The sequence below is a fragment of the Helicoverpa zea genome, chromosome 4, assembly GCF_022581195.2.
Source record: "Helicoverpa zea isolate HzStark_Cry1AcR chromosome 4, ilHelZeax1.1, whole genome shotgun sequence".
Taxonomy (NCBI): Eukaryota; Metazoa; Arthropoda; class Insecta; order Lepidoptera; family Noctuidae; genus Helicoverpa; species Helicoverpa zea.
Window position 1 is genome coordinate 2,360,420 of NC_061455.1, and position 14,059 is coordinate 2,374,478.

Consider the following 14,059-nt stretch of genomic DNA (forward strand, 5'->3'; position numbering starts at 1 on the left):
ACTTACATGTCATTAGGATAGCTGACTGATACCTCCAAGGACTAGATAGAGATACTCAGTGTAAACTAAACTGTAAACCGAAGGTCTGATGGGTGGTCGAGTTTATTTTGAAAATATGTAGTAAGATTCAATAAACTAGTCGGTCTGATAGAAGCCGGATACTTGATCGTTGTAATGTACGCACTACAACACTCAAACTCAAAATCATTTATACAAACTTGGTTGCAAACAGCAATTTTTGATCGCCAAAAATTACAAAAGACAGCTCCCCAACGCCCACCCACCACTCTCCACTATTCGCTATACCGATTTATGAGCTCGACTAATTATCAGCCGACTAAAAGTTTGCAGTGTGTGGGTCTAAAGGTGTGACAAAATAAAGGACAAAGTTTCGCCATAATGTATATTTTCTATATTAAAACTAATTGGCTTAACAAATGGAACAGTAACAGGACTATAAACACTCTAACACACAACGCGTGATACGTAACTATTATATTTATTTGATGAGGCGCAGTACATTATGTCACGTACATATAGGTGAACAAACGAATATTATATAATTTCAAAAGAAATAATTATAGCATCGGCTAGAATTTTATAATTAGTAATGACTAATTACTAATTATAAAATTCTAACATACTTTGAGACTTTTTTAATGAAAAAAGTCTAAAAAGCCGCCATTTAATTTTAAACGATAACCGGATTTTCAGTTGTCAAATTTTAATGGCGGATTTGACCACAGACGGAGAATTTACCTATGGCTTGGTTTGGTTATTGTTAAAGTTAAATGGTGCAATTTTCTTAGTTTGAAATCGAATTATATGACCATGTCTAGCTACAAAGTAACTAATTAGCACATATAAACAATGAGTGAAATTCCGTAAATTACAATTTTGCCGCTCTTTTTTATACCACGCACAGATAATTTATGTTAATTTACATAACAAAAGAGTTTTTATTCAAATTCCCGAGAAGGCTGCGAAGAAATAGATCGAATTGATTTGTTATAAAAAGGAATATAAAAAGGTTAATTTAATGGATTGAGTGGACTTTTTCTGTAGTCTGGATTCGAGCTGAACGTGTCTTTCTATCGGTGAGATTGTTACCTTGATTTTTCTAGATTGTTCTTTATTTAAACTTTGAATAGATACGAACCTTTTTTGTATAGGATCGGATCGGGTAGAAAATACAATAGACAATTTCTGTAGTATAAAAGAAAAACAATTTGAGAAAATTAAAAAGTAAAATCATCATGTTTTCATGACAATTAAAGTTTTCTTCTTTCTCATTTTCATACATCTGAACTGTAACAATAGTGCTTCTATTACAATATTTATGCGACCGCATTCAAAAGTATCTTCACACTGAAGTGTAAAATAAAATATTAAATATTTACTTCAAATACATTGACTTATGTACTACACCTCTAGCTAATGTGCGAATAAATTATCCATCACCTACATAATATTATTTACAAGACCAATTATTTTGAAGCTACCAGATTTTCCACTCGGAGAATATCCATATTTATTAACAAATGTAGACATTAACAGAGCTGAGTCAACAATAATCCAGACGCTGTCCCACGAAAGCGGGTGAGTCGCACTTGTGTGTGTGTAAATGAACATACATTATTGTCTTTGCATGCGTAAGCTCGGAAGCGCTCAGGAGGGGTCCGTTCAGACAGACCGGCTCGGAGAGGAGAGCAAATTCTTAACACGTTGAAAATGAGTACTTAGTATTTGTAGTAAGGTTTATTTTTGCAAGTGCATTGCTTTTGTTGTCATTAAAAATGTTCAAAGGCGCTCGGTGTGAAATAAAAAGAGGAGCCGACCGGCTCCGATCGCGTTCTTTTTCTCGGTCTCGCAGATGTTTGGCTCCGATTGCATATTCTTTCAGCCGATCGGAGCCGATCGGAGCCGATTCTAGTCTGTGTGAAAAGAAAAATGCGCGCCGATGCTCTCCGAGCCGGTCTGTCTGAACGGACCCTAGTGGTCGGATTGCCGAGTCAAAGACAACGTGAATGTACATTCACACACACAAGTATGACTTACCCGCTTTCGTGAAAACATCTATAACATCGAAATAGAAAAGTATAGAAATGATTGAAACAAGCCAAGCATCACAGGACGAACACTGGTATACAATTTTAAGTTAGAAGATATGATTTTTGTATACACATACCTAAAGGCTTAGATAGAGAATATTAAAATGTGAATAAAAAAGAATTATTCCGATTTTTCGTAGAATTACTAACTGAATTTTAAATTATTTCTATATGATGGTTTATTGTCATAGGGACACCAATTTGTAACTATTTCTATCATTTACAATTATGTTTATTGTATTTTTTTTTTCTTACGAATATCTTTTATGTAAAGGCATGTTCACACGATTAATCAATACTTTTTTGGATTTCAATTTTAAGATTTGACATTTATTGATATGCTTCTTATGTTAATTAATCGTGTCTTTGAGTTATTAAGTTTTGCGAGAACTGTACCAGCCTTTACAAGTAAGTTAATAACTCATATGTACTACAATATAAGACTGTTATTGCCCTGAATGATTTCCCTATTTTTCATGAATAAGAATAAACTGTGAAAATACGAAGAAAAAATGTTTTTAGAGAGTGTAAAGAAAAATGTATTTCTTTTGTACCTGTTCTCAGATTTTTAACTAAAATGTAACATCTTGTTTTAAAAAGATTTTTTTTTGTGCGCGACTTTATAAATCGATATGGTTTGGTTTTTTTCCTAGAAAGTAGGTACACATTTTGTTTTCTTTTAGAGAAAGATTGCCATACTGATTTTTTATTCCCTTTTAAAATAAGACATTACTAAAGAACGAGTTTACTACACAAAATTGAGCACTTAATTAAATACACCATAGCGTAAAACATCAGAAATTATACACCACACCTTAAACCTATTGATTATATTGAAGAATTAACATTAAGAATACATTTTGTTTTTGCAAAATTCATTTTCGCAAGAACCCTGATCTAAATAGATATCATTTTCACTTTTTATTCTTTTGTATAAATTAGAATACGTACTTCCTAAATTTGCGTGAACGCGTATCATTTTTACATTTAGTTTTTTTTTTTAGTTTTAGTTTATTTCAAAGTGGGACTTACAGTGTAACCAGCTAGTCTTCTGGGCTCTTTACCTAACGATAGCAATGTGGAAGGAATACTTTGAAGCATATCGCATAACCGTAAGTAGGTATAATCCTTTTGACCTATTTATTTTAAAGTTGTTTTAATTTTATCTTTAGTTAAGAATACTATTTTTTTACAATACAATGCCAAAAGAGATTTTTTAGCTAGTAGAAATAATATATAATACATTTTTTGCGTATTTTTACATTGTTTTCACGTGAAAATGATATCCATTAGAAAAGTCCAATAGAATTACAAAAGTTCAAAAGACAGAAGGCACGCATCACAAACGCATTACAGTACGAAGGATACTCAGGTACCTACACATAAGTAAATAAGTAAGGCCGCCTTGATACTTGTAAGTTTTACTTGTCTAAGTAGCTTACGTAACGCAGGGCCCAGCAGGGCCAAGGCCTGCCGGGGCTGCGGAATTTTTCGAAAGAGTTACCGCGGCCCTGGTACATAAAAGGCCTTCGGCGGAACACGACGGTGTTTAGTCAGTAAGAGTCTGACACTCCCTCACCGCTGCTCACCCACGGCGGGAGGGGGGGGGGTCATTTGATGATTTTTGACATTCTTAAACTTACGATAAGGGAGCAAGAGCACTATTGTATGAAAAAAAATTGTTCAACAGCGATGAGACCTATGTTACATGAAAGTTCTTGGCGAGCACTCAGCGACATTCGAATTCAACGCGAACATGTAGTTTTCGACCATCCACCTACTATTTTATGTTATTGAATGTAAAATGTGAAACATGTGAAGGTAGAAAACACCATGTTTGCGCTAGATACAAATGTGGCTGCAATAAAATAAAATAAAGTGCTCGTCAAGAGCTTTCAAATGACACAGGGGCCCGATTCTCCTAAGTCAATAATGTCAAAATCGAATAGAAATTGAATCGCAATATGATCGCAATTGCAGTTTTAACCATATCGGACATTCTGCTACTAATATAAGACATTATGATAAGGCCAATCGTATTCCAACGACATTCGATTGGTTTGCGATTGGTCTGCTATTATGGTGATTTTGGTTTATACGGCAGTTTGCTCTACAATCATATTGCAATCGTAAATCATTTGCAGACAAAATGATTCATTATTCAATGACAGAAAAGGATAAAAACGTTTATTTCAAAGAAAAAATAGCAGAATGCCACATACGCTTCAATCGTAATTGATTTTGGGGTTGTATCACAAGCAATGTTAAAAAATTTACGAATACGAAGTTATGGAATACTTACGTAATTTTTACGCAAGTAACTTACAAGTATAAAGGCATGTTAAATATAGTAATAAGTAAATATAGTATAGTACATGTTATAGCAACCATAGTATAGATAGGATCAGCTAAGCAGAATTTTAACAGCAAATTGGATTAAATTATATAGTTATAAAAATTTTGCACTTAAATATAGGTGGGTACAAGAAGGATTATAATAAAAGGTACACATGTTTGTCATGGAATTGAATATTCGTTACTACTTAGTTTTGTTAAAACACTTGTCTTTTCTTCAGAATCGACCAAAAATTACCTACAAGTTTTGAAAACTCAAATAGATAAAGTCCAAGATATACTTAGAAAGAACATACAAACTTAGAAAAGTTGCATTGGTACTTACCGAATCGAACCCACACCTTATACTCGAGAGGTTGGTTCACTAGGCCACCACGACCCCTAGCCCCATACATATTATATCAAATAGGTACCTATCTCTAGTTACCAAAACTAATGATAGATAGAATATGGGAACGACCGTTATTCGCATTCTCCTTGAACTTGATCAGACAAAAACTAAACGCCTATCGAAATGTACTAAAAAACCTCCCATTGTATTATTGCTAATCTTTTTCATATACAGCCGGAATTTTCTCGATTACGCAAAAAAAAACTTTTGTCAAACATTACTTAGATATCGAGTTTTTACAATCGATTACGAACGTGATTTAAATCGCAAGTCATTGTTAGTGGAAAAGGTGGAAATTGTATACGTTTTTTTAAGAATTTGCCACTAAATTTAGCCCATATTTTTTACTCATTTTTGTTCGGAATGTATGTATAATGTAATACTTTGATCTTGTAGTGAAAAAGTGTAAATAGTAACAAAAAGTTTTCACGAAATTCTGAAAATGATAAGCCACATTTTGAAGGACATACTGGCTTTTATTTATGTTTCGTCAATGTCAGCATGTTGTAATGTGTAAAATGTACGGTAGACCGCACATCAGTGGTAACTGTCATGCACCTTAACTGAATAGTAATAAGTACGATTTTCCTATAAAACTGTTACCATGACCTGAAGTTGACTGTACGAATTTTATACTCAACTACTTTATCGAACGCGTTTTAGTAGGTACAGACGTCAGAACATCAACCTACCCCAATCTGACAAGTTTCTTCGATAGATTTTCAACCTTATCACAATAGTGGAAGGTTAATATTCAATTGGTAAAGACACATTCGGGTAGTTTAACCTGCTGATGTATGTAACTAATTAGAATTAAAATTAGGAAAGGTTGAATGATGTAGCTATTAAATAAAGAATGATTAAATAATTGTACTATATTCGGGCTCTTTAAAATTTCCAATAGAGCTGAATAATGATAATGACACTAACATTAAAATACTTACATAGTTTTTAATGTGCGCTTCTGGATATGTCTTATCAATGCATTCGGTTTCACGTATAAGCATTTTGATGTTCGTACACTATAAAAACTGTTTTAACATAATAAAATACACACAGTAAATAATGACTGGCCACTAGCTTCTGACAATCCCTTTAAAGCATTAAACAGAAGAAAGAATAATGATATATATGGCTTCGTAAATAGAAATAACACGGTTATATATCTTATAATTTGTTATGACGCTGCTGAAGAAGCTATGAACCTTGGACACGAGTCTTTGTAGGGTACATATTTATGCCGTGCTTACACCAGCGGGCGCTGTAGATGTAAAGCCACACATACACAAAACATAATACAGTATCATTTATTCAAACTCAGATCAAAGAAAAGGTATTCAAATAGAGAGATAACGTTTACACAGTTATACTTCTATGTATAAAAAAGAACTTAAACACTTGACAGACGTTTGTTCCATTTTTTGTAGCAAGTCTAACTAACATTTTAAGTAAATCTGAAAATCATTACCTAGGTACAATAATATTTCGACCAATTTTGAAGTAGTGTGTGTACCCGGCATTATAGAAATAACCATTCAAAAAGTAGGTTGCAGAGATAAATGAATGGTAAGTGAATAAAAATGTCAATAAGATAAATTGAATTATTTACATTACGTAGAAAGATAGTCGTATTAATTATACACATCTAGAATGTACAGACTTCAGAAAATCAAGCTACCATTTACAATCTGTCAAATGTCTATAGGTACCTATATATAAAAATGAATCCCTATAATAGGCTAGTTTCCTAAAAAATAATAATTAGTCCGGCTTGTAGATTGTCCAAAATTAAGCGATACGTATTTTTTCTTTTTTAAATTGGATCAGAACTTATTAAGATATAGCGTATTAAAGTTGAGTGTGACGTCACAAATTGCTACAATTTTCAGGACTCTGTGACGTAACTGCCCCCCACTCCTAATTTTTGAAGCGTTGTGTCTTTGTCATTTTATGTTTGATTAAAATAAGCAAAAATACGTATCCGATATTTTTTGATTATCTAAAAAGCGGACTAAATATTATTTCATTATTACCCTATTAGGGTAGTGTCCAGGGTCACGCCATCACGCAGTAACGACTGGACCGATAAAGCTGAAAATTAGAGAGGAGGTAGCTTAGACCCGGGAGAAGGTCATATTATAGTTTTGGTCACCGTCCGAGTTATCACGAGACACTATCTTCAATAGACTTTCAACTTTATCTCCAAAGGATTAGGTTCATTATTGATTGACAGATTGGAGTAGCTTGATATGCTGGCTTCTGCACTTCAACGGTAGAAGATTAACATCAACAACTGCAGTATTTTTGGCATTTCGAGGGAACCAACTGACTTTTTAAACAACAGCGAGCCGACTGTGAACCATATGAGTAATACAGCCAACTTCAGGATTTACCTCCCCACTCAGAGACATTAAATGGTTACTTTAGCCATTCCTTAGTGAAGGATTTGTATGACATTCCGTCACTAAGGAGTGATTAAATGTTTCTGAGTGGGGAGGTTAAAGTAGCGTAGTAGTGTAGTTTAGAGTCCCTTTCTGAAGAAATAAATAAAATCTTGAGGTTAATAATTCAGAATGACGTCGTCAAGAACCCAAAATTAGTTAATACGTCTTAGGGCCTCTTTCACCATCTCAAAGTAAAGCGTTGATTAGTTACTTGCCAATTAACGTTAACTGGCAAGTAAAACTTACGAGTATCTTCTACCAATTTCACAAGCGAAAATCAAGCTTCGAGTAACTACTTGCCGGTTAAGTGAATGACGTAACAAATCATACGTTACATTCGTTCAAAATTACGTCAACGTTACTCGTCAAACGTCATTGACAGGTTAGCTGTCATTTGTCATTTCATTTCGTGTGGTGTTTTTGTTGTGTTTTTTTTGGTTTGTCACTTCTTAAGTAGGATCCAGTTGCGAGATTAATGTTAACAGCATGCTTGTTTTTGTTGAAACTGCTTGATTCTTGAAAACAAGACTTGTTTGTTAGATAAGTACTTAGGTACCTACTAATGTAGGTTATTGAGAGAACATCGTATTAAATTTTTATATGTAAGGTGTAAAATTAATAATTATGATTTGATAGGTTATCTGTTAGTAAAATCATTTAACTTATTTTATTTTTATAAAAAAATGATACTTACCTTTGCGTTTTAGAAACTATTTTATGTTTTATTAAGTTATGCACTTGGTTCACTGCAAGCTTCGATAGACGAAATCTAGCCAAAAAATCAGTTTCATCTAAGTCCGTAAAATAATCAACACGGATTTTAAATACAAGAATCCTCGGTATCCGTTGCAAGGTTAAATAATCAAATTCATCCGATTGATGATCAATTAAATCAAATAAATCCATTTTTAATCAACAGTTACGCAAATTTTCAATAATCTAAACGCTGCAATATTTAACTGTCAAGTAAACACGCTAATCAGTAGAAGACGCGGCAAGTAAGTTACGAGTCAGTTTAATCATATGATTAGTGCTACTCCAACATCGTGAAATTGACACGTGCAGTTACGGGTGACTTTAACAGGCGATTAGTCTACTCAATACTTTACTCGAGGGTGGTGAAAGAGGCCCTATATATATATATACTTTTATTACTTATCCTTATGAATGGCCTCAATTTTACCTTTTTTCACATGGTTCACAATCTTCCCAATACCTACTCATTACCTAATTCACAACGCATATAAGCTCAATCCTCCCTTCCCCTACTGAGACTGAATCTCCTATGAAACTTGAACCCCTTCTTCTTCTCCATGCGATCTTCCACCGGCTTGTCAGCAAGGTTATCAGCACTCTTGGCTACTTGCACACTTTTCCTCCTATTCTTCATAGATTTAACTAGCTTGTAGAACTTGCCTTTTTTCTTTGGGTCCTGGGTCTAGAAAAAAGAAAAATGTTATTTATTCAAACTAGAAAATCAGCACTTTTTGAAGGTTTTTGACAAAGGACACCGTTATGACTGAGGTCTCGGGCCGAAATCGCTGCGTTGGTTTTATAAGCTTTCACAAAGCAGCCTGCGCTTGATCTCTCTCCGGTGGTGTTGGATTGTCATCCTATCGGGCTATGAGAGTGAAGGAATACTGAGTGAGTGCACTTGTGTCTACGCTTGTGCACTATAATATGTCCTCCGCAGCTGGCTGATCTCCTTATATGCAAACAGCCGCCGCGCCGTGACCAAAATCGGCTTTGGACGTGTTATAATCAATAAAAACACTGAACTAGTACCTGATCTAAGGTGTCTTCCTCAACTTCCACGCTGAATTCTGAAGAGATGTCTCCTAAGTCTTCGACGCTGTGGCTTTCAATCTCCTTGGCTGGTACTTCTAGCTTGGTTTTTGATGTGTCTGGCTTTGGCTCTTCGGGTGGTGGTGGCGCGTCGGGGTCTACGCACTGGAAGGAAGAAAAGTTTTTCGTTAATTAAAGTTAAAAAAGGTTTATAATGAGGTGTTGTTAGTTATGTGGTTAGGGAGGTCAGATAGGCAGTCGTTCTATGTTATACTGGTACCTACTCAGCGGTTTGTGATTTTTTTTAGAAGAGTAATTGAAAATATAACTTTGTAAATCATATAGGTATATTTTAAACGTTAATTAAATAGAGCTTAAAACTATAACCATTCTAAATAGTATGTTTTTACATGAAGAAAAAAAAATACTTAGGTATTTAGCTTAGCTTCTAAAGTAAAATAAAATAATAAAGCATGGGTATGTAAAGTAAGATAAAAGACTAATATAACCTACCCCACGTAATAATTGACTAGTGTAAAGATAAAGGATAAAGATATAATTTCACAATGCCTCCATGCAAAGATAAAGTCTGTTAATCTGCAGTTTATGATGATACGTCTTTATTTAAGTTTATTACAGGGCTGATCTTATGTGTTTGTACAGTTTACTGCAATTGTGACAAACAAGGTTTTAAATAGCGTTAACCTCATGTTGTTAATACGTTTATTGCAGTTTTTTTTTAATGAAATTCAATTTTTGTTTCAAATTTAAACAGAAACAAACTCGTGCAACATTTAGCACGTTCGCATGAAAAATCCATGCAAAAAAAATCAATTGATTTTTTTTATTGTACTGTGAGAGTGTATGTTACTCACAAGAAATTCGGCATAAAAATATTAATTAGAAGCACTGAATTTCAGGCAAAGTGTTACTATAATGACTAATTTAATACATTTGTAATATTTTTAGGAACGTTACCCCAAATATATTATTTTGAATACCGTGCCGACGAACCGGTTGTTTATTTATTATTTTTATGAAAAAAAAAACCGGCTAAGTGCGAGTCGGACAAAAATGAGCAAAAAAAAATCACATTTGTTGTATGGGAGCCCCCCAAAATATTTATTTAATTCTAGTTTTCAGTATTTGTTGTTATAGCGGCAACAAAAATACATCATCTGTGAAAATTTCAGCTCTCTAACTATCACGGTTCATGAGATACAGCCTGGTGACAGACGGACGGACGGACGGACGGACAGAGGAGCGAAAACAATAGGGTCCCGTTTTACCCTTTGGGTACGGAACCCTAAAAACGATCAAGTGCAAGTCGGAGCCATGCAGAAAGGGTTCCGTACCTATTTATTACATGATACAAAAAATATTCTTTGTGACTGCGAGCCCTTAAATATGATTTCTTATTTTAGTCTTCAGTAGTTTTTATTATAGTGACAATATAAAATACATCGTCTGTGAACATCTAACTATCACGGTAATTGAGATTCAGTCTGAATAAGTAATAGAAGTGCCTTCACCAGGCTATCCGCGGACAGCAAAAACCTAATAGGGGTTTTACCCTCTGGGTATGGAACCCTAAAAACGATGACAGGTATTATGAAAGGTGTTCGTAATTTTATTGTGAAAACATTTGCATAATAATAAATTCAGTGTACACGATGTCCTGTAGTCACGGCATTATTTCTAACAACCGACTTTAAGTTACGAGGTAGGCACAGTCGGCGACAAAAGTGGAAACAAAGCGAGTTTTTTTTTTTGTTGTATACTGTTCATTTTTAGTATCATTGTACTGTAGCTAATGTTTTCTGTAGTTATTGTAGAAATATATGGTAGTCAAGATACTTTTCTGTATTCACAATAAAACACTTGCTAACTTTATAGCGTGGTGACAATTCAAGGTGTGGCGGACGTGCATGCAATATGACTATAAATTTATTGATAAAAATATACAATAATAAATTATGGATAAAAGTGGAATGAAAATGTTGATATCTACTTGTTTATAGACAATTGTTTAATTCGACAACAAATAACATTCATGTAACTGAATAATAAATATACTGAGTATTTAATATAATCAAGTAATTACGGATACATCCTTTTTATCTAGTAGTTGGCTAAAAAAATGTAGCTGACCACATATGCAGTTTTAAGTATGTGTCTCTACACTTTTTGGCTAGTAGTCTTAAACCACCTAAAAATACCATTACACAAAATTTGCTCAACTGCATTGTTTTTACTTTAAAATTGTGCTACAAACTTTCGTGGTCAACTGTACATTTCCTAATTACAAAACTGCTATACAACTTTTATAGCTGACTGTACATAGCTACGCTATATTATAAAATACTGCTACAACTTTTCGCTTATCAACTTATTCTGTGAAATCTCACGACAGAGCGCGCTGTTGTGCTTTCTCAATGAACACCGAGTTCTGACGTTAACAAGTGAGATTGTGGCCGCTAAAGTGAGTTTGACAGTGAGAACTTCCAGAATAGGGATGCGGGGATGCATGATGCAAATATTGTATTTTTTTGTTTTTGGGTATTAAGAAATTCAAGCATTACCCCTAACAGTTAACCCATTGTATATACGAGCGCAGACCGTATACCCAACTAGCACACTAGTGGAAATAGCAGCCTATTTTGCAACTGTTAGCTGTACAGTAGTTCTTTAGGGGTTCCGAAAGTAACTCTAAGTTCTACTATTGCTTCCGTAGCTGCTCATAGCTGTAAATATCACTTAAGGCAGCAGAAATGGCACTCTAGGTTTTACAAGAGATCATTCTACAACCCATTTGCAGCCTACATCTTTAAAAGAGAGTTCAAACAATTATGTTAAAGGTTAAAGCTGCTAAAGAGTTTCTATTGCCGCTGATGTACGCGTTAGAACTGCATAAAGACTCTAATTGTAGACTTTTTAACGGAACTGTATAAAAGATATATTTATCACTTTTCTGCCACTAAAGGTTCCATTGCAGAAGTGATTTCTTCTTTTGTGCAGACTTAAGTAGGAATTTGATCCTCTGTTCTACTTATAGCCACATTAAGGTTCCACAATAGAAGCAGGAGGTTAATAGACATTGCCTGCTCATTTGGATACATTCTGTTATTTTATTCATAAACACAAGCAAGGGTCCCGTAGATTTTGTTTTCTCAATTACTGATAACGAATCAGTTACAGAGGAAAAATAATGTTTGTTTTGAAGTAATAAAAAACTTATAACAAAAAATATGTATTTATTCAAGAATATAAAAAAAAAAAGTAGCTCCATTTATTTACTCTCAAGTATAGTGAAACACTCCATTTTTTCCATTTAGATGGACAGATGCAAAGTTCTTGTTTATTTTGTTGTGCATTAAAAGTTTGAATTATTTTGAACGGTACTCTGAAAACAAGGTAACATATGGTACTTAAGTGTTAAACAATTAACAATAATATATCATCGTATTAAAGAGTTTCCAACGACTTCTACGGATCTCTAAACAAGTAGCCATTAATAGTGTGGTTTGATATTCTGCAGTATCACAGTGCAGACTTGAACTGCAATAGAGGTACAGATATTACTTGGACCTTCAGAAGAGTGAAGCTTAGCGCTATGACGCGCAGAGAGGAGTTTTTAAGGTGGAAGTTGCAACTTAAAGCTGCTTTCAATGGACGCCATGTTGACAAGATAATTATTTATTAGTAGTCGAGAAATTTATAGGTTTTTATCGCATTTGTAGTAAAATATATCTAAATATCGAACAAGCAACTTACTAAAAACGAATGTAGTCCAGTATGTAATTTCAATATCGTGTAGGTATGTGATACAAAAATATTTATGTAATAATAATTTATATATTTTACGATATTCAGAGGTAATTATTGAGGCGCGTTAAAAATACATCAACAATATCAACTATATTCACGATAAACTGATCTGCGTTTGTAGCTACTTACCATATAATACAAAATATAGCTCAAAAACACTTACCTTCACTTAATATTTAGTTGTATTCAGTAATGTCTGACTCAGGAACAACAAATATATTTTATAAATGAGAGACAAGGTGAACGATCAGTGAAGTTTTCTTCATTCGGCTAAATTTGTCATTCATTCAATCATCGCCATAAGAGCTTTAGTATGGTGTTAATTATTAGTTGTCGCTCCTGTATCGCTTTTATGCCTCTACTATGAAGTTCTAATGGAACTATAGACTGCAAAAAGTTGTGCCCCTTTGGCTGCAAAGCTGCTGCATAAGGTCTGTAGAGCACGCTCTGGCGCTTGATCTTGGCACCTTTGGTAATAATCGGATTGGCTCTAAAGCTCTTAAGCAACAGTTTTGTGCTACTTGGGTATATAAGTTACTCTATGAGCGCAGATATAGGCGAAACACAATTGATTCTATAGTTTTATAATTAGCGCCATATGAGCAGTTAAGGCTGCCCGTCAGGTTTTTTGTAGAACAGATAATCGGACCGATTTTTTTTTGTAGGACTTTCTGATTAGGAGTTTCAGACCAACTTTTAGTAGCCGTGTGCGTTGAATTATTGCTATCAGTGTGTTCTTTTCGTCTCCTACAAAAATCGGTCACCAATTACCGACGAAGGCTTAAAGAAGCTTTATGCCTTAAATAAACTCTTCACAAGTCATAAGCTCTTATTATAAATTGGGGCACAAAACATGAATAATAGATATTGCTTTCTTTTCATAATTCAACAGCACTTCAAAGGAACTCAAACCGATTTGCTAAACAAACGAATTGGCTGAAGTTCCGAAACAATACAATCGATAATAGGGATTTGGAAGGCAAAAGTAACTTCGAGAACATTCGGAAACCTTTTAAAAGGCTCTTGTTTATATAACAAGGTTTTCGCGGTAACTTTGTAAGTTAGCTAACTTCTACTTTCGCACTAATGAATGACAAATCCTAACTAATATTATAAATGTGAAAGTAACTCTGTCTATCTGTCTT

At 34.1% G+C, this 14,059-nt stretch overlaps 1 protein-coding gene across 1 annotated transcript in view; it reads right to left on the reverse strand.

Annotated features, from left to right (window-relative positions):
• Window positions 1-6,912: 6,912 nt before the first annotated feature.
• LOC124629633 (START domain-containing protein 10-like) overlaps window positions 6,913-14,059 on the reverse strand; it is a 62,235-nt gene continuing 55,088 nt past the window's right edge. The window contains exons 6-7 of the mRNA XM_047163126.1: window positions 9,087-9,251; window positions 6,913-8,739 (exon numbers count right to left, since the gene is read on the reverse strand). Coding sequence (XP_047019082.1) covers window positions 8,551-8,739; window positions 9,087-9,251 — 354 coding nt within the window. The 3' untranslated portion in view covers window positions 6,913-8,550. The remainder of the gene's footprint in view (window positions 8,740-9,086; window positions 9,252-14,059) is intronic.